The sequence below is a fragment of the Aulonocara stuartgranti genome (assembly GCF_965226115.1).
Source record: "Aulonocara stuartgranti genome assembly, chromosome: 16".
NCBI classification, from domain to species: domain Eukaryota; kingdom Metazoa; phylum Chordata; class Actinopteri; order Cichliformes; family Cichlidae; genus Aulonocara; species Aulonocara stuartgranti.
In genome coordinates this window covers 23,097,909-23,117,742 of record NC_138952.1, presented here as the reverse complement: position 1 = coordinate 23,117,742, position 19,834 = coordinate 23,097,909, and the positions used below count along the sequence as shown (strand labels likewise).

The 19,834-nt window shown below is 42.4% G+C and overlaps 1 protein-coding gene across 1 annotated transcript; it reads left to right on the top strand.

Moving 5' to 3' along the window:
• The first annotated feature begins 2,737 nt into the window (after positions 1-2,737).
• tspan7 (tetraspanin 7) lies at positions 2,738-19,599 on the top strand. The gene is made up of 8 exons (XM_082508061.1): positions 2,738-3,142; positions 14,004-14,192; positions 14,544-14,618; positions 14,722-14,817; positions 16,008-16,163; positions 16,407-16,490; positions 16,583-16,668; positions 16,768-19,599. Exons 1-7 carry the CDS (start codon positions 3,077-3,079, stop codon positions 16,649-16,651), a joined length of 735 nt encoding a protein of 244 aa, XP_082364187.1. The 5' UTR covers positions 2,738-3,076; the 3' UTR covers positions 16,652-16,668; positions 16,768-19,599.
• The last annotated feature ends 235 nt before the right edge of the window (positions 19,600-19,834 follow it).

Below are 19,834 nucleotides of genomic sequence, written 5' to 3'. Positions count from 1 at the left end.
CACGATACACGGAGTCCAAAGTACCATCAGGGTGTACACCCCACCCCTGGCATCGTTGCCCACCTCTCAATTTTAAATACACGTAGACATTGAGGGCTAGCAGGAGGGACCATGCGCTTACCTGCTGCTCTCTGGCAGGTAGCTCCAAGCCCTCCTGGGTTTTAAATGCACCTTAGAACACACATGCATCAACACTACAATGAGCGGGTGGAGGGAGGTTCGGAGTCTTCTCTCACCCCCGTTCTCTGCGACCTGCTGGAGCAGGGGGGCTAGGACTAGGAGGAGGAGTTGACCGTCCGACTGCGGTCTGGAGTGTGGAGCCTTCCTGCTGCTGCGGAGTCGGGGCGGTCTGCCTCCCCCCACCGCAGGGAAAAGGGAAACACCACCTGGGTCTGGGTGCAGTTCCCCCCTCCAGGGGCGGGGGCACCTAGACCCGGTTTGTAGAGTACGCTTGGGGAGTGTGATCGTGTGTACAACGTCTCTTTATGTCTGTCTCCACGTTGGTTGAGTGAGTAAGTGCATATGAGAGCATGAGGGTGGGAATGGATGTTTGTATCTGTGTGTGCCTGTATGTCTGTGTCTATATGTCAGGTTGGGTGTCAGGCGCCACCTCTCTGGGGACATCTCAGGCCCTCCAAGGTTTGGAGGCCTATCTCCCCCTACCACCACTTTCCCTGCCAGTGGCGGACTCCCTCAGACATCGGTGCGTTGGTGGTTCTTTGTGTCCGGGGATGGGCGTCCAGCTGGCTGCCGGCGGAGCTCACGGGCGCGTCACTGCAACTCCCCCTGGCTTCTGCTCCGCGGCTGCTGAGTGAGCCCTCATCTGGGACTCTCCTCAGCTCTTTCCGGGACAGTGGCGCAGCTGCCCCTCTGTTGGTCTTCCTTGGTCTCTTGTGTTCTGGGGGCCTCTGGATGTCTGGAGTTTTGATCTCCTCCACACCTGCTTCACGCCCTGGAGGACGGGGCTGTGGCCCCCCCACACCCTCTAGCAGATTATTACATGAAGGAACCTTTTAAAAAAAAACAAAAAACAAGCGCGTCCATGCTCACAGGTGTACACACGGGTGATCACACCCACAAACTACACCCTTTTTGGCTCCTACCTCAAAGCACACTGTGTTCTGTTGATCTTATGTGCTGCACAATAATGTTTAACATTTAGTATTTACTGTCATATTCCCATATATCATTGTGATGTTGTTTATTCTATTACTCTTGTTCTCTTCTGCTTGCTTTCTTTTTTCTTTCTCAGCAGGTGACCCAGGTGATTGATATATGCATTTTTTTTTCTCTGCCCGTTCTGTTGGTTTTTGTCTTTTGCCCTTCTCCCCCGTCCCTCTTCTCAGCTGTTTCTCTTTCCCTCCTTCTTTCTCCCCTTCTTTCCCCCAGTCAAGTCTGTCCCGTATTCAGTAAGTGAAAATAAAATAAACAATAAAAGGTGAATCAAATGGACCATTACGGCAAGGCTGGGATGGTCAGTTTGGTAAAGTAAATCCGTTGGGCATCTTTCTTTGCCTTTAGACAACAATTCTGATGGCAAAAGAGCCAAACGGGACAGGCCAAAAAAAAAAAAAAATCTAAGGGTTCTAGGAACTTTTACATTTTCAGTTGTAATTATAATATACCAACATTTTTTATTTAAGCTTCTAGGAATTTTTGCACTTTTGAGTGCAAAACATGAGTACTTTTGTACTCACATTTTGTATTATTCTGTCTATTCTATCTCAATTTTTCTCCACCACGAGCATGGCCAAAGAGCTGTCAAAGGATGTTAGTGACAGGATTGTAGAGCTGTGCAAGGCTCGAATTTGCTACAGGACCATCATCAAGAAACTTGGTGAGAAGGTAACAACTATTGGTGTGATTATTTGGAAATGGAAGAGATCTAAAACTATCAATCTCGCTTGGTCTAGAGCTCCATGCAAAATCTTGCCTTATTAAAAGAGTGCCAGATCACCTGAAAACTACACTGGAGGAGTTTGTTAATGATCTGAAGGTAGCTGGAACCACAGTCACCAGGAACACCATTGGTAATGCACTACAGCATAATGGATTGAAATCTTGCAGCAACCGCAAGGTTCCAGTGAACAGCTGAGTGATTTAGACAAGGCTTGGGAGAAAGTGTTGTGGTCGGATGAAACTAAAATCGATCTCTTAGGCATTAAATGTGCCTGCTGTGTTTGGGACTTTGGGGCTATTTTTTCTGTTAAGGGTACAGGGTCCCCAACACACTGGATGGGGCCATGTACCATAAAATATTGGACAAAAACTCCCTTCCTTCATCCAGAACACTAAAGATGGGTCATGGTTCTTCCAGCAAGGGAAAGAGAACTTGTCTCCAGTCTCCAGACCACTATCCTACAGAAAATCTATGGAGGGGGCTGAAGCTTTAAGTTGCCAAGCAGCAGTCAAGAAACCTAAAGGATTTAGAGTTTCCTTAATTGGGGAGTGAGACAAAATCCTTACTGAGACACGTGCAAACTTGGTGATCAGCTACTACAATAAACATCTTACTACTGTACTTAGCAACAAGAGTTTTTCCACCAAGTACTAAGTCATGTTTTGCTCGGGGATTAAATACAAATCAATTTCTAACTTTTGTATAATGTGGTTTCTTTTTTTCTGGAATTTCTGGTTGATATTCTGTCTCTCCATAAAAATTAGAGACTGTTCATTTCTTTGTAAGTCAGCAAACTTAACAACACACCAATGCATGGTACTCACTTTACCTGAATAACCTTTGGAGTGTAAATTTTGACTGGTAATGGAGTATTTGTTATTTTCACTCACTTTAAGAAGCTTTTACTGGAGTCACCCCCGAGGATCTATATTTTTCTTCCGCCACTGAGGAAATTCAGCATTATTAAAAACTGTTGGCGTCATGCAGTAATCGATGCTGCTGTTTGATGCTAAATGAAAAAAGAGCAGTGATCATGATTTGAGAGCTGTGAGCAGGTCTAGTGACGCCGTGCGGCTGCATCAGAGCAGGGGCGCAACGCGACAGCTCGCAGGAGACGTTTCTGTTTTTTTCTGCTCCCGTTAATTTTTACCACAGCGGGTCCAGCGTAGATCCACAATGGAGACCAAACCGGTCATCACCTGCCTTAAAACTCTCCTCATCGTGTACTCGTTCGTATTTTGGGTAGGTAGCCTTTTTCTATCCTCTTAAACACAAAAGAAATACCCTGCGGAGGAAGATGTCAGTCCATCTCAATCCGCCGCTGCTCTGTTTTTGTTGTGCGCGATGAAGGAGTGGACAGTGCCAGCATCATCGACGGATCCATTCCGTCGTTTGAATAAACGCTCAATTTTGATATTAATCCACACAGGTGAAATAAAGCCGCCTATTTCGGCGTCTGTGGGACATTTGTTATCTACTAGCGGGCTATGTAACGGGGGTTAAGGTTACACACAGCCCGTTTTGGCTGCTGGGCGTCATTGCGTAGCTTATATCACATATAGCATCATGGTTGGTATCAGTTAGCGAGGTGGATGATGTTAACATCACTGCGATGGTTTAACTCCGGCGTTAAGGGCCTGGTCTGTGCAATGAGGCCCTGGTTAGAGCCCATTTTCCCCGGCCACATACTATAGATTTCGGGGTCGCTGGTATAGATTCTTAAAGGGCCCTCGCACCGTCGGTGTAGCCTCAGTGGTGGAATTTATTTTTACTTCATCGTCAGAAACAAGTGCACATGATGCTACTCTGTTGCGCTCCAGACTCAAACGTTACATAAAGGACTACAAATTATGAATAAACTACCAAAAATATGCGATTAGCTGATTCATATTAATGCGTGAAGGCATCAAATTTAAAACGAGTCATTGTGTACTAATTACTTATTACTAAAGGTGGCGCTCACCAGACATCCCGCTATATTATCGTCGCAACACTTCACTCTACCATATTGCGATTTTTAAAAAATTATTTTTTACATTTTGTGATGTTCGTTTTATTTATGTAAAGGTAAAGGCCCTACAGTAATACAGCGAAATCCCCAACAATCAGACGCCCCTCTGTGAGCAAGAGATTTGGCAACAGTGGGAAGGAAAAACTCCCTTTTAACAAGAAGAACCCCTCCACCATAACCAGCCTCAGAGTGGAGCAGCCATCTGCCACGACCAGTTGGGGGTGAGGGTAGGGAGTAGGGCTGCCACGATTTGTCGACTAGTCACGATTACGTCGACTATCAAAATCGTCGACGACTGATTTAATAGTCGACGCGTTGTTTGAAGCTTTGTAAGATCCCAAAAGACGCAGGAATAAGTAGCAGGATTTAAGAGTGTAATAACGGACTGAAACAGAAGATGGCAGCACTGCATGTACAAGGATGCCAGCTACCGTTAAACCCCGAAGAAGAAGAAGAAGAAGAAGAAGAAGAAGCAGCTGTGTCCCAGAATTCATAGCGCGGCCCAGCGCAGTTTCCAACAATGGCGGCAGCTAGTTAGTTTTAATGTTACTCTTATTATTCTTTCTGGGTCACAAAATAAACGTTTAACATGTTTTCAGGCGAGAATGTAGCTGTGTAAACCTCAAATATCTGCTCAGTTTATCAGGACACCACATATTTTCAAAAGCGCTCCGACGTTTTCGGAGATATCTGTTACCCACTAGCTCGTTAGCGAGCCGGGGGCTAGGCTCACTAGCGCCGTGAGAACACCGGACTCCCCGCAAATCGTTTTCAAACCCACGCTGTCTTTCGCTACTCAGGTTAAATATATATGAGTCACTTAGATAACTTAAAATGTTATTGTTTGGCTTTTTTTTTTTAGTATTTTATTTGTTCCTGAGTAAATCAGTTTGTCTGAGATTAAAGTTATAGTTTTTGCACAGCTGAATAAACGTCAAGCAGACAGCTGATTATCAGAAGTGTGAGATGCTCCAGAATATACTCCAGTGTCCTGTTATATTTTAGATAGCAAGGAGTTTATTAAACTTCACCGAAACAATCTGCAAATTTCATTAAAATTTAATAAACTATCATCTTGTCTTTATTTTTAGTTAGCACAGACCTTAAACACTTAAAGCTGTAAGCTAATGATAGTTATATAAGACCAGATGCTGCTGGTGCAATAAGCTGTAGTTTTATGTCTAATGGATGATGATCTGATTAGTCGACTAATCGCAAAAATAGTCGGTGACTAGTCGACTATCAAAATAATCGTTTGTGGCAGCCCTAGTAGGGAGACAAGACAGAGGACGTGCTGTGGAAGATAGCCAGAGATTAATAATATCTCATAATTAATTGCAGAGTGGTGCATAAACACTCGGTGAGAGAAAGACAAACACTCAGTGCATCATGGAAATCCCCAGCAGTATAAGTCCGTTAGAGAATAACTAAGGGTTGATTTAGGGTTTATGATATTAAATATTGCGATTTTACGATCGCAAATAAGGTCCTCAAAGTTAAACACTCAGGATCTGTTTTATCCAATAAGATAACGTTATCTCACTTCTTTTTGTCTTCAAAATGATATTGTCAACACTCTGACTAAAACCTGGAATAAATGTTGTAAGACAGCATCAGGGGCTCAAGTTAGCAATTACATGCAATCTGTTTCTGATAATACAGCGTTTATCGGTGATAAATGATCAAAAATCACACATCCTTTGCTGTCTGCATAGACATAAACCCACATTTAACTATTATATTTGTGCTCACCAACCTTTCTGTTCTACAGGAATGTAACCAGGATACAACCAGGGGCACCAAGTTGTGTCGAAACTGCACTAATTGATAAAGAGTCATTCAGACTGATGGTAGCATGTTGGCAACCTGTCTGCATTTATAAATTAGACAGCAATTTGAGATTAAATGCAGTCAGTCTGAGTCAGACTGCGACTGCCTGCAGAAAGATTGCCTCCTGTCAGATGAGACGAGTCTTCTTCTTCATAGTGTTTTAATTTATTTATTTATTTTGTGTCTCTGTACTATGCTGTATCGATTCTTGTCCTTATCCCTATTTTTTACAATGTAGGAGTCTTGCTTGTGATGACATATTTTGGCATTATGTAGCGCTGTGAAATACTCAACTGCAGAGCAAAAATGAGCTTAGAAAAGTAAAAGGACTGTAAGCTCTGTCAGCCTCACATTGTTTTACCGCTACTTCATAATTATTGCTGTATTTCAGTGTTGCTGTTTGAAGCAGCAGAACTAATTCCACTCATTTAAATGTAGATTTGTGTGGTTTAACTAACCACATAAAAACTGTTGTGTGTGTGTTTTATATGCGCTTTGTCAGCTTTTAAATCATAATCTGTAGAGCTGCATAACAAATATAAGTGCGGTGTAGTCAACAGGATAGTATTTCTATCTGAAATAGTGGATTGTAAATACACAGTGGCAGTGTCATATTGAGATACAGCGTTCCTGTTAGCAGTAAAATACCTGTTAGCTTTAAATGTGACGTTAATGCAGATACTGCTTATTAGTTTTGTTGACTCCCTGTTTTGTTGTGGTTGTGAAAGGATGTAAATATCCAGCACTTTGCTGAAAGCGGTGATGCAATAAGCAATTACTCCAAATTATTGTTTTATGTAGCAAACACTTAGAAAAAGAGTATTTTTTGTCTGCCCAACAGTCCATAAACTCAAAATATTCAGTTTAATATAACATAAAGAGGGAAATTCATTAAATCCTCCCACCGAAGAAGACAGAACAAGATATTTAATTTATATTGAAATATCATTCAAATGTGTTTCAATATACATCAGTCAATAATATATAGACTACATAATTGTTTTAGGGTTTTTTTATTTTTCCAATTTCAGTTGCTGGCTATGCAGAAGAGTTGTAATTTTAGGGTTGTCCTTTGGGTTTGTGCTGTTGTGTTGTATGATACAGTGCTGTGCAAAAGTCTTGAGCCATCTCTTATATCTTTCTTCTTTTTTTTTCTGAGCAGCCAGACCTTCTTGTCATTTTTTTAAAAATGACTTCCTGAAGGTCTTTCAGAGTTTGTCATTGGACACTGGCTGCCAGCCCATGCACCTGACCATTTTCAGAGGAATATTTTTGTTTGTTAAGCCACAAAATAATTACCAATGAGCAGTGTTGGGTAAGTTACTTTAAATTAGTAACTTAGTTACATTACTAGTTACTTCTCTCAAAAGTAACTCAGTTACTTCAAGTTACTCGTTACTTTCAGAGTAACTAGTTACTAGGGAAAGTAACTTTGGTTTTACTCAGAATTCTCTTGTTAATGTGTTTCTTCCATAACTTTGCCAGTCTTCTAGCTTGCTTACTTGCCACAAGTGCACTGTGCCACCTACCAATAGAAAGGAAAAGATAATGTGCACATTTCCACGAGATAAATCCCACGCCTGGACCGTTGTTGACCGCCGCTATGATTCTAGCCTACGTCACAGCGTCATGTGCGCTTTTTACATCCAACACAAAAACTGCAGTCGTGGTGCTTTCAATTGTACTCAGAACTCGGAAATTCTGCCTTCTGAATAGGAAGATGTAGGCAACACCAGACTGCAGATGAGCTGCATACAGGGCTGGACTGGGACAAAAAATCGGCCCAGGACATAGGAAAAATCATAAAGCCTTTGAATGAAAACAAACACTGTTGTGACAGTGATGTACACTGTTTTCATGGTATATATGTATCAATGTATCAATCTATCAATCGTTTGTTGTAAGACTCAGATAATTATTTTTTAAAAGTGAGACATTTTAAATGAGAATAAGAAAGTATTTCTTTGTGCCCCCCTTTCCCTGTTAACGCCCTACATGGCCCCCTGGTAAGACTTTGCTAGATCCGCCCCTGCACAGTTACCAGCTGTCGGCTACATGAAAAAAGGATCCTGGTGTTATTTGTCTCTCAGAAACAGTTCATAACTTCCCTTCAACTCATTCATGTCACCTAAAAGGTAAACCTGTTTCTCCATCACAGCTCTGATGATTCAGTAAGGACATCTCCTGGTTTCATCTTCATGTTTCCCTCTCATCACATATTCAAACCGACATCATGACCAGCAGGTTTACAGCTGTGGCTCCAGCAAACATCAGCTGATACTAGAAATTAATATTAATTAAATTCTAACATCAGCTGATCAAGCTTAAACGTGCTGCTGTTGTTTACCGCGACATCAGCTGGTTTCGCCTTTCTGTGGGCGATAAACAAACAAGAGAGAAAAGTCGATCAGCTGATCATTGATCAGTTTAATGATTGAAGTAGAAACAGGAGAGGGAGGGTGAGAGGATGAGAGGAGAAGAGGCAGCTGTGCAGCAAAGACACAGAATAACTCCACCTTTGTATCTTTTTCATTGTAGCTGAAGTCCGGGACAAATCGCGTTCCTTTTCACCTCAATATGAAACGCGTAATATTTTCTCTGAATATGAGATGATTCCGTTTTTAGGGGACAGTTGGCAACTCTAATATTTAACCTTATGAACAAAACAAAGTTCAACATCAGTAACATCATAGCACCCACCCAGCTGTATAGAAACTCCCTCATGCTAGCTAGTACCCAGTAGGAAAAAGTCAGCACAACGAAAATAAACTTGGTTTATGTCTGACCCAGATGGACTGCAGGTCATAACTTCTTACCTGAAGTTCAGTTCACCTGACACTCGGACCGGCAGTCGCTTCGGGTCTCTCCTCTTGCCTCCCCTTTCCCTCATCCACCTGCTGGCCTCCACCACTTGCTAATGTTATTGAATCTGTGGAAGCTCCGTGATAGCCACCACACGAAGTAACGAATAACGACCCTATCTAAATCCCAGTAACGAGTAACGCGTTCCTGGTTTTGGCATAATAACTAGTTACCGTGCTCGTTACCACAATAATAACGTAGTTACTGTAACGCGTTACTTAATAACGCGTTAGTCCCAACACTGCCAATGAGTCATTCAACTATAATAAAAGGCACCTAACTCACTTTGTTAAAGCACTTGATTTATTACCATTTATTTATTAATGAATCCATGAAAAATGCCTAAAAGGCTGTCAGGAACTAGAATAAAAATCAGTGGCAACACATCTTATAGAACAATAAATAAAAATGTGAAATTTTTGGTTAAGATCATGGACAATATGTACAAAACAATGAGTGTCTACAGCCATCTGTAAAACTCAGCGGAGGCTCTGTCGTGGTTTGGGGTGGCTTTTTCGCCAGTGTTGTTAGAGATCTTGTCATGGATGGGCCTCCCCAGAGCCCGGGCCTCAACAAGAAATAACAAGAAAACATATCTAAGAGGGGTCAGGCTGTGTTGAAGCATAAAGGTTGTCATACCAAATTCAAGCTTGTTAGAGTTGTTTGAATATTTTACACGCTTAATAATGAAAGCGCAAATACAAATTATGCAAACCAACACAGCGCTACAAAAGCCTTAAATTTGTAGTGCACAATCAATATTTCTGCCAGCTCTTTTGTTACTAGGGTGTTAAGCTGCAAATTCTTTTTCCGATTCGAAAATAATACAAAAAAAATTGATTCTGCTCAGTTGTATTTAACACTCCTTATACTACTTTTCCCGAGGATTTGAAACGGCAGATCACTCAAGGAATCGCTAAAACCAAATTTTGAGATAAATTTGTTTGCGATTAATCCGTGAAGTGAGGAGTGAAATGCTATCTCTGTTTGATTTGCAGTGCTTTGGATTTTCCTCTGTTTACCTTTTGATTATCAGCCCAGTCTTCAAATATGATCATGCAGGGAACAGTACAAACATAAGGCAGCACTGAACACAGTACTGTGTGACTGATCTTTTTTAGCCATAATTGCGCATTACAGACTTATTCCCGTCTGTCTTTTTGGTAGCAGCCAGATATAGCCAGGGGGAAATGATCTAAAAGCTCCCCTCTGCACTCACCCTGAACATTCACCCTAGAAAGCTAAAAAAGAAAACCCAAAAGCTTCAATACTTTCCTTTGAGCAAAACCTGAATAAATCCTAACTGAATTAACCCTAACTTTGTAGAACGTCGTTAAAGCTGAGATAGTTAGGATCTGTAGTCGAAAAACTCTTGAATAGAAGAGTTGTGCTGTGTCTTCCTACATTGTAGACATGCACCGGTGTCACGCGTGTGAACTTTTATATTTAGTCTGGATTGGATGGTCTTTTAGCACTCCCTTACATCAACAGCTTCAGGTTTCATGCTTCGTGCGCCAAAAGTGCAGAAGAGTCTCGCGGCTCACTGGGTGTCCTCAGCCCCTTAGGGCAGAGCTCGGAGAGAGCGCTGGCACCGCATTTAGTGCAGAAGAAGTGTTTCTATGGGTTTCTCGTGGCAAATAATGTCATAATTGGGAAGAACACACATACATGGGTGTGCACATACTGGGCTGGGGAACGCAGAGCAGGTGGTGGAGTCATATATTTTGTCATTGCACCTTCTGTTTCTTTATGAGGCCGATGAAGGGAGGAGGAGGAGGGAAGAGAGAGGAGGGTGACCTGTTTTAAACTCTGTGCTGGAACCAGGGTGGCCAGTCGGGCATTGAATTTCAAACAAAACACCCGAGGGTGGGTGGGTGGAGGGGGGTGGAGAAGGAGGAGGAGGCAGAGGTGTTTGAAATTCAGCAGCAGAAGCGAAGTCGAGACGATTTTGCCCCATGCTTCTCTGACTTGATTTCCCAGTTGACTTTAAAATTAGCACTTTAGCAGTGACAAGATGATCATTTATTGGTATGCAGCGGCAGCGGCTCTTTTGAGGAGAGACATTTTGTCGCTGATGGCCATAAACAGTGAGTAGATCGTCATCAAGAGGACTGTTCTCCGGAATGACAGTCTGCTCTGGCTATTAGATTCACTGTTAATAGAAAGAGTAGCTGTCATTACTAAAGAATCTAATCATCAGCCCGCAGTCCTTCAGTTCAGCTGAGCAGGGAACTGAAAAAAACAGCTTGCTTACATATGTTAAGTTGCATCAGTTTAGCCAACACTTTGTACCTTCTTTTATTAGGTCTGCTATTATGACAGTATAATAGCAGGCCTGTCCCATTTAGTCATAGTGTTTAAACTTTTGCATCTGTGGAGCCTCTTAAAAATGCTGCTTTTTTTCTCCTTTCCACATTTCGAAGCCCATATATCTTTCTTATATCACATTGTGTTATCTGAATGCTTTCAGTGTCCTCTGGTTTTCCAGTATAGATTTAAATTGAGAGTGCGGAGGGGAAAAAAATAGATTTTATGAACCAGAAATGTTCTCTCCACTGTATTGGCTTTCAGGGGGTAATGTTGCAAATCACTGTCCACAGCTGCTTTATGGCACTATTGGATTTTTAAAATGATTTTTGCATCAGTGAAGTGATGAAGTGCATTTCTTTGTCAATTATTTAATTTGAAGGGTCCATCTATAAAGTGTCCGAAAACAGTCTCTCAACAAAATGTAATTGCGTCGATTATTATCGCATTACAGAGGTAGGCGAATCGATCATTTTTTTGCTGATGGTCTAAAGCAGGCGCGTCAAACATACGGCCCAGGGCCCAGAATCGGCCACGCAAAGACTCCAATCTGGTCCACTGGATGACTGAAAATATGATGTCGAACATAAATTTTTGTACTTTACAAAAATGACAAGTTTTACCGCTTGTTCCTCTGATAAAGACCTCCTCCACAGCCATTCATAAGGCACCAAAGCAGCGAAGTAATAGATAAACAGTTAAATGACTGTTTTTCACTGTCTATTATAGAGATTTCTGTTAAGAAAAAGAAGAAAATGTTCATCAATCAAGAAAAACAAAGAATAATAATAATAATATAGTTTCACTTGTCCGGTCCACTTAAAGTCAAAGTGGGCTGTACAATTAAAAATGAGTTTGAAATCCCTGCTCTGAAGTCTCTTATTTGTAGAGTGTTCAATTCAAGTTCATAAGGGCGACAGACAGCCATGCATATGTCACAGAAAGTTGCCTAAAAATGTGTTGAATTTTATTATTTAGTCAAGATTAAATGACTGTAAAAGATTTCTGTTTTAAGGTATTTCAAAAAAAAAAAAGATCATAGTTGTCAAATGCCATCCTGCTTTTGCTCTCCACATGGACTGTTTACCTGCAAGCCTGCTCGAACATAATTAGTTTACATAATATAGTCAATAGAACCATAAGCACACACAGATGGAAACCAGAAGGCTTCTGCTGCCAAAAGTCTTTTTCCTTGCCTACTTACACCTGATTATACATATAATGAGCATTACTCTATTACTAATAATTGGATGAGTGTATATAATATGAGTTGCAGTGATGAAGCCACAGAGATTCTGCAGCTCTTTAGCGTCTTTTAGCTTTTTGTTTTGTGACTTTAACAGTTTGGTTTAGTCTCACTGCTTTCAACAACCTTCTTTCCAAATCTGTGAGACTGGTATCAGCCAAAAAAGCTGTGATTGAGCTACATTTCACTGCATGCTCGCCATCAAACTGGGGTCAGATAAATTATGCAGCTCAGTGGTTAATATTGTAGAGCAGATAACAAGACAGCTATTTGATAGAGACCAAAACAGAGCGAGAAACTGAATTAATCATTCATCAGTTCTTGCCTCATGTTTGTACTGAGATCAACTTTAAAGTTACAATATGTCAATTTGTAGTGCTTTGTGTGTTGTTACAGTGCAAATGATTTAAAGACAGCACAAGTCAACTTATGTGCATGCACGGAGTAAAGTGCTGAAATAGTCATTGTCAGACCCAATGCTGCTGCATGATGCATCGAACACATAATGGGTAGAACCATCCAGCCGTCCATTTTTTTCACACTTATCCCATTCAGGGTCGTGGATGCGTGGAGTCTATCCCAGCTGTCACGGTGCGAGAGGCGGGGTACACCCTGGACAGGTCGGCAGTCTGTCCCAGGGGTTATTGGATGAATCACTCATGCAAATTATTTTTACAGCCTCAAACAAGGAATTTGAAGATACAGCGCTAGTTCAGTTAAAGTGCTTTGCCTCTCCGTAGGCCGTAGCTGACCTCATTGTCTGGGCGTGCCATGATGCTGATAGGAAAATTCATAAGCGCATTTTTGCATGAGCAACAATTACGTTGAGCCATTTTACTCCGCAACTGCATTTTATTATTATATTCTGAAGCTACAGGTCAAAAGGACGCCTAAGGTTTGCTCAAAACCTGCAAACAAACAAGTCAGAACAAAGCAGCTCAGTCAAAGCACAGGCTGGCTATTAGTCACGGTGAAAGACCTTTGTCGAGGCATTGTGTGTGCACCCTGCCAAGGGGGCAAAGTGTAAATGTTGTTAACACCACCATTAACCTGCGGAGGCTTTTCTGAATTTACAGGCAGCCCCGGTTTCCGTATTGCTGTTAATCATTTCTGTTTCGCTTCTGCATCAGTGACTAATAGCTAAGAGGGAACCGCAGAGAGCCGAGTGTATTTCTCTCATTAGCTTTAAAGGTTTCAGGCTGCACAGAGACATTTTGTACAGGCTGCTCCCCCTCCAGTCAGAGGGCCATGGCAGCAGGACGGCGAACAGCCTCCTCTTGGAAGAAAGGAGGTTAGGATGATGAGTTGGCCCTCGCTGGAGTCAGCTCATCAGCAGCCGTTCCACACCCCGCTCTCTTTCTGATGCCAGCAAGACATACCCAGCTGAGACACACGCCGCTTCAGCTGCCTCGTACAACACGCTCTTTTATCCGTAGCCTTCATTTGAAATGCTAAGAGAGGCGCAACAGGAGGAAGCGTCTCGCCTCGGATCAAAGAGCTTCTTTGATTTGTCCTCTTTCCTTTTCTCTCTTCCTCTGTGTATTGCTGTGTGTGTGTGTGTGTGTGTGTGTGTGTGTGTGTGTGTGTGTGTGTGTGTGTGTGTGTGTGTGTGTGTGTGTGTAAAGCAGGTGATCCCGTCTCCTCCTCCTTACTCTAATTGCACTCCTTTCTTGTTCTGTATTGATCCCCTTCCTCCTCCTCCCTGTTGCCGTGGCGCTAAAACACAACTTTTTGTAAACCATGATATCGCAGAGGTGCAGCAATAAAGGCCTGCTCCGCAAATTTCATTCTTGTTCTCCGTGCTTCTCTGTTTAACATCTGTCTCGCTCACAACCTCCACCCTTTAGATAACAGGAGCTATCCTGCTGGCGGTGGGAGTATGGGGGAAGCTGATGTTGGGCCCGTACATCTCTCTGATAGCCGACAACTCCACCAACGCCCCATACGTCCTCATCGGCACCGGGACAGTCATCATTGTTTTCGGCCTGTTTGGCTGCTTCGCCACCTGCAGAGGAAGCCCATGGATGCTGAAGCTGGTGAGAGGCTGTTGGAGGAGGAGGGGGAGGGTGGAGGGGGTGTTATGTTGCAGTGAATGGTGTCGATGCTGATTAATTAGCTTCAGGTCACATTATACAGGGAATAATGGTTGACCGCTATCCCACAGAGGGGTTGCTGCAGGGCACTTTGTTCCATTAATGACAGTCAAGTAAATGTGTTGGAGTGTGTGTGTGTGTGTGTGTGTGTGTGTGTGTGTGTGTGTGTGTGTGTGTGTGTGTGTGTGTGTGTTGTGTAGTAGTACAACCATAGGCAAATGATATTCATCTAAAGCAGAGGGTTTTCACACTAACTATGCAAATCTCCCTCCTCCTTCCCTTCCTTCTCTGCAGTATGCCATGTTTCTGTCACTCGTCTTCCTCGCTGAGTTAGTGGCGGGCATCTCTGGATTTGTGTTTCGCCACGAGGTCAGTATGCATGTACCAATTTTCTTTCTTTTTTAAGACTGTAGCTCAGTAAACAGCCTTTCTCTTGTTAATGCCTGTGCTTACGATCGCCCCTAAACCGCAGATCAAGGGAACCTTCCGCAGAACGTACACCGAAGCGGTGAAGCACTACAATGCCGAGGATGAGGCGAGCCGTGCCGTCGATAACTTGCAGCACAAGGTGAGCCCTCATTCTCAAGATTAAATAAATGAGACATCGTCACTTTAAAGTGGTATTTTTCCCCACCGCCACCGTTGGAGTCTACATATGCTTATGACAGTGGAGCAAAGGGTTAAGGATGATTGTGGAGTTCTGGGGGGTAGGGTAGGACTACTCATGAGACCCACAGGCAGTGGGGTTAAAGAGGGTAGAGGAGGCTTGCATTGATTTGACACTGCAATGACAGCTGACAGCAGCAGGGGAAATAACAGTTTTAAAAAATCTTGACAGGACGGAAATGATTGGCTCGCACATAGGGACTGTGGCAAAATCAGATTGATTTAACTGTGGAAAGAACACGCCTCTGCCAGCTGATGTGATGCGTTTGGAGCAGGAAAGGAGCAAGAGATGGGATGAGAAAGAGAGAGAGGATATGAAAAAAATAGTCTTAGCATAAGCTAATAAAGAAGGAATGAACAGCTAAAGAATCCAGCAGCAGAAAATCAAAACACGCGACTAAAGCTAAAGGTTCACAGATGTCAGTACACGTTTTATTTTTCTTATTGCCAACAAAGCCAATCAAACAATTGTTTTTTAAGCACTGTTTGTGTACAAAAAGCCACATCACATTATAATCAGATCCATGACTCGAAGCCCTTTACAGCACAACCCACATTTGCCTGGCTTCAAAGAACCGAGGGTCAAACCGTCGCCACCCCAGTTAGTGGATGTCATGCAGTGAGAAATTCATTTCCTGTAGACCGAGAAATCTTTCTAGAAAGATTTACAAAGTGTCTAAATCAGGCATAAGACTATTAACAATGGGCACTGTTGCTTAGCTGCCATACACGGCTCATGCGTTTGAAGTGTGTCGGTCTGATGCTGAACTCACTCCTTTGTAAGCAGCGTTTGCTGAAAACGAAATGACACTGCGCTGCGTGGTGGTGTGGTGGTTAACACCCATTGTCTTACAACATTACAGTGTGTATGTTCTTCCTGTGTCAGGGTGGGTATTCTGGCTTCCTCCCACAGTCCAAAAAATGCTTACTAGGTTAATTGGTGACACTGAAGTGGGTGTAGGTGTGAATGGTTGATGTACATAAGAAGATGTGGGAAATTGTTGAACAAAGGAAACTGTATTTTTGACTCGTCGTTAATGTGGATTTATTGAAGGATAATTCTGATCTTTCTCCGTTTCCGCCTCTCTTCAGCTGCGTTGCTGTGGCGTTTATAACTACACGAGTTGGATTGAGAGCGTGTATTATCCCTCAAATGGCATTCCTGCCAGCTGCTGCTTCAACTCCTCTGACTGCCACCTCGAAGACCTTCGCAACGCGACTGTAGCCCCGAGCAAGGTGTACCACCAGGTCAGTTTTTGTATTCTGCTTTCCTCCTTCTCATCTATCTGCTGTCAGACAGTCGATAAAACTCACAGGTTAGAAGGTAGCTATGTTTACATCAGACGTCCTCACGTGCCTTTTCAAATCCCTGCCTTCTCCATATACTAACACCTGCCTCAGATACGTTCCCACATACCCTTCTTGCCTCTGATTTGCTCATATAACATGTCCCCGTACACTCTGCGGACTAACCTGCCCCCTGTGTTCCAGGGCTGCTTTGAGTTGGTCACTTCTTTCATGGAGACCAACATGGCCATTATCGCAGGAGTGACGTTTGGGATTGCGTTCTCACAGGTAGGACTTGAGGTTTTTGCAGGTGACGGCGTGCACGTTTGGTGTTTGGTGTATAAATAAATCCTCAACGCGCCGATTTTTCTGTCTTTCAGCTGATTGGCATGCTGCTGGCCTGCTGTCTGTCCAGGATCATCACAGCCAATCAGTATGAGATGGTGTAGCTGATGTGAGGTGGCAGGTAGGAGCCATTAAAAACCAAAGATCACCTCTCCAAGTAAATTTAAAGAAAAACGTTGTTCTCTCTATTCTACAACGTGAACTCTTCTTTATCTTTCAGAGAGGGAGTCGAAGAGAATTAGAGACGAAGACTCTTGACACACGACCAGAGTAAATTCCTGAAACTCTACCCAACATCCGAATTGGAATTTACGTCCCTCCATCTCTCTGCCTGTGATCTTAATGTAATATCTTAATGTATCTTACTGTAAAGCACCATTCCATGACTCACTTGCACCACAGCTTTCTATACCACACGTTCCATCGCGGCTCGATGTAGAAGTTGCTCACCGGCACGTATCTCAGATCAGGACGGCCCACGGCAAGCAGGTAGACCAGAGTTGTCTTGAGTGGACAGCGGTGTTGGTCTCGGGTAGATGAGCGGGCTCAAACTTGGTTTCTCAGTTGGCTGCAGCATGCTTAAAAAAAACACTGCACATGTTTGTACTAAATGACTTTGCTAAAGCTTGAGAGCAATCCTTTTACTAGGTAGATTCAGTTGTTGCATTTGACTTTGCTGTCGCTCATCCTTGTGTATCCTTTGGTTGTGACACTTTGTGAATTGATTACATGCACTGAGGAGTATGTTTTAGGTTTATATGAAAAGTGAGGAAGCCGAAAAAGAAGGGGAAAGATTATTTTTAACCTTAAGACAAAGCATGATATATTTTTCTTGTCTAAAATAATGTATTTAGGTAGTTTAAATATGAATGGCACAGGTTTAATGGTATTTGGAAACTTTAGTGTGGGATACAAATACCAAACTACAAAATAACAGTCAACTTTGCGCACATTTTACAGTCTGTCATTAGTTTTACATGGAATGAAATGCAGTCCGTTCAGCGAGTCACACCTTTGAGGTCAGTCTAAAAGGCCTGGTCACACCAATTGCCAATTAGCATATTAGTGTAGATAGCATCTCTGCATCTAAAAGAAAAGGACACTCTTTCAAGGATGCCTGTGTTCCCATGTCGGACAGAGAAGACAGGCGGTTTGAAAGAGGATTTAAGGAAGCCATCTATGTCCACTGTGAACAACCAGCGTTGAACAGAGGTGGTGGTTTACGACACCAACTGTCTATAATCCAGTTTTGAGATCCCTTCCCAGACGCCTTAACGCCCACTCACATCCTGGGCTTTTTGACCTCAGGAAATCACATGATAGGGTGGGGCTAGGTTTCACAGTGGGTTCACCTGAAACCTTGGTCCACACCTGTTTTCACACCTTGGCTCGTGTGATTAGGTAGAGGATCAATAGAGGTTCCATGACCTTCTTGGGGACATTCCCATAGGACTTCACTAGTTGCTCTTAAAAGTGAAGAAGCTTCTCGGATGAGAGGTGAAACGTCTTCCAGGAAACTTAAAGAAGTCCAGACGCTTGTCTTTCCAAGCTCCTTAGATTAGTGTAGATGCTAACTCAATCAGTTTCTACAAAACACAGATTATACCATTGAAAGCTGTCTGATAACTGTATCTACATTTTTTGGTTGGTAGATGAGGGTTAAAATAAATATTAAAGAAAAAAATTGGACTATCCAGTTTAAAATTTAAAAAAACCAAAACAGAAAAACATGCAAACGTCACCTAAACATCTTTTCACTACTGCAAGTTCATTTAAATGTACTGATTTTGCTTCAATACTGGTGTGACCGGGTTTTTTCAGGCTCTGAATTAGACCTCTAGTAATTAGTAATCGTTAAGGTTACTGCTCTTCAGCTTCCTTTGAGGAGCAATCAAAGGCCACATGTGCTTCAGCTGGGGTTTTTTGAGGGTCATACTTGTAAACCTGAATATGAATTAAATACAGAAAAAAGGCCCTGACTTTTACACAGTCTCTGCAAGCACATTTAGAGTGTTGCTGATATAGAGAACAGATGGAAAACAGGATGAAAGTTGTCTGCAAGGGGAAACAAGCACTTATATGACGCATACTGACACTTTAGTGATGTTTTAGTACTCGTGTTCGTGTTATTATATGTAGAAAATGTAGAAATTACTGGCAGATTTTAGCTTTAAAGAGACCCGTCTTACTTTTTGCTTCGTTCTAGTGGTTAAGAGCTCGCAGAGCAGCGCTTTACAGCTTGCTAGTGTCATGTCGAATCATTAGGGTCGCCAATTGTTTTCTGCTGGTTTGAGCTAACGTCAGCGGTCTGCTACGGCAAAGGATGCCAGATTTAGCAAGAAGACACGTGTTCATCTACTGTATTGTGTGTGGTGCCATGCAACATGCTTAATCATCGTCATCATCAGCTGTAGATATGTATCGGAAATGTAATTTATATGACATACCGTTTCTCATTCTAATATGCTAATCAGTATAAATGTTGTGTCACAGTTTTGAATCCACACTTTGTGCTGTATTTGTTTAATAGTTTATAGGAAGACCCCGCACTGAAAAAAAGAATCGTGGCCGATGTTTCGTTGAGAGTAACGCGCAGTTTAGCTGTGTATTTATTAGAGTTCGGTTGGCATTCAGTTTACACTTTCACCAAGTGGTTTTTTATCTCTCTTTCGGTATGCGTGTGCGTGTGAGACTTTGTTCCTCTGTAGCTGACTATCTCTGTAACTTTGAGCGTGCGTGTAAGCGAGAGAGTGCGAGCGTCTAGACTCTGTGGATCCTGTTGTTATTCGGTTTTGGTCAGTATTTGGTTGTGGCTTTTCAAAGCTTGTTGCTTTTGAAACTGTATATTTATTTAGTGAATGTATGTTTTCCAGCACCCTTAAACTTACTTTACCTTTCTCTGAACTGATATTTTCCTGTAAATACTAAATTGTAATACCATCCTGCTTACACATGGGGTCACTAGACACCCGAAGAAGAACTGCACCATGCCGTCTACTATCGACTAAGTCACCATCAGTGGTCTTATTATCAATAAATATACAGAATAACACTTTTGTTTGCACTGTGGTCATTTTGCTTCAACAGAAACGTAACTGGGGATTTTTTTCATTTACAGTACTGTGCAAAAGTTTGAACCATCCCTCATTTATTTATATGCTGCAGGGAAAATGGCAACATACATTGACAGCCACTCTTCCGTTGACACCGTTTCTGATGAGTCTTCAGTGAAGAAGAGTAAGGTGCATCTCTAAGTTTTCTTTTGGACTTTTTCAAATTTCTTAATG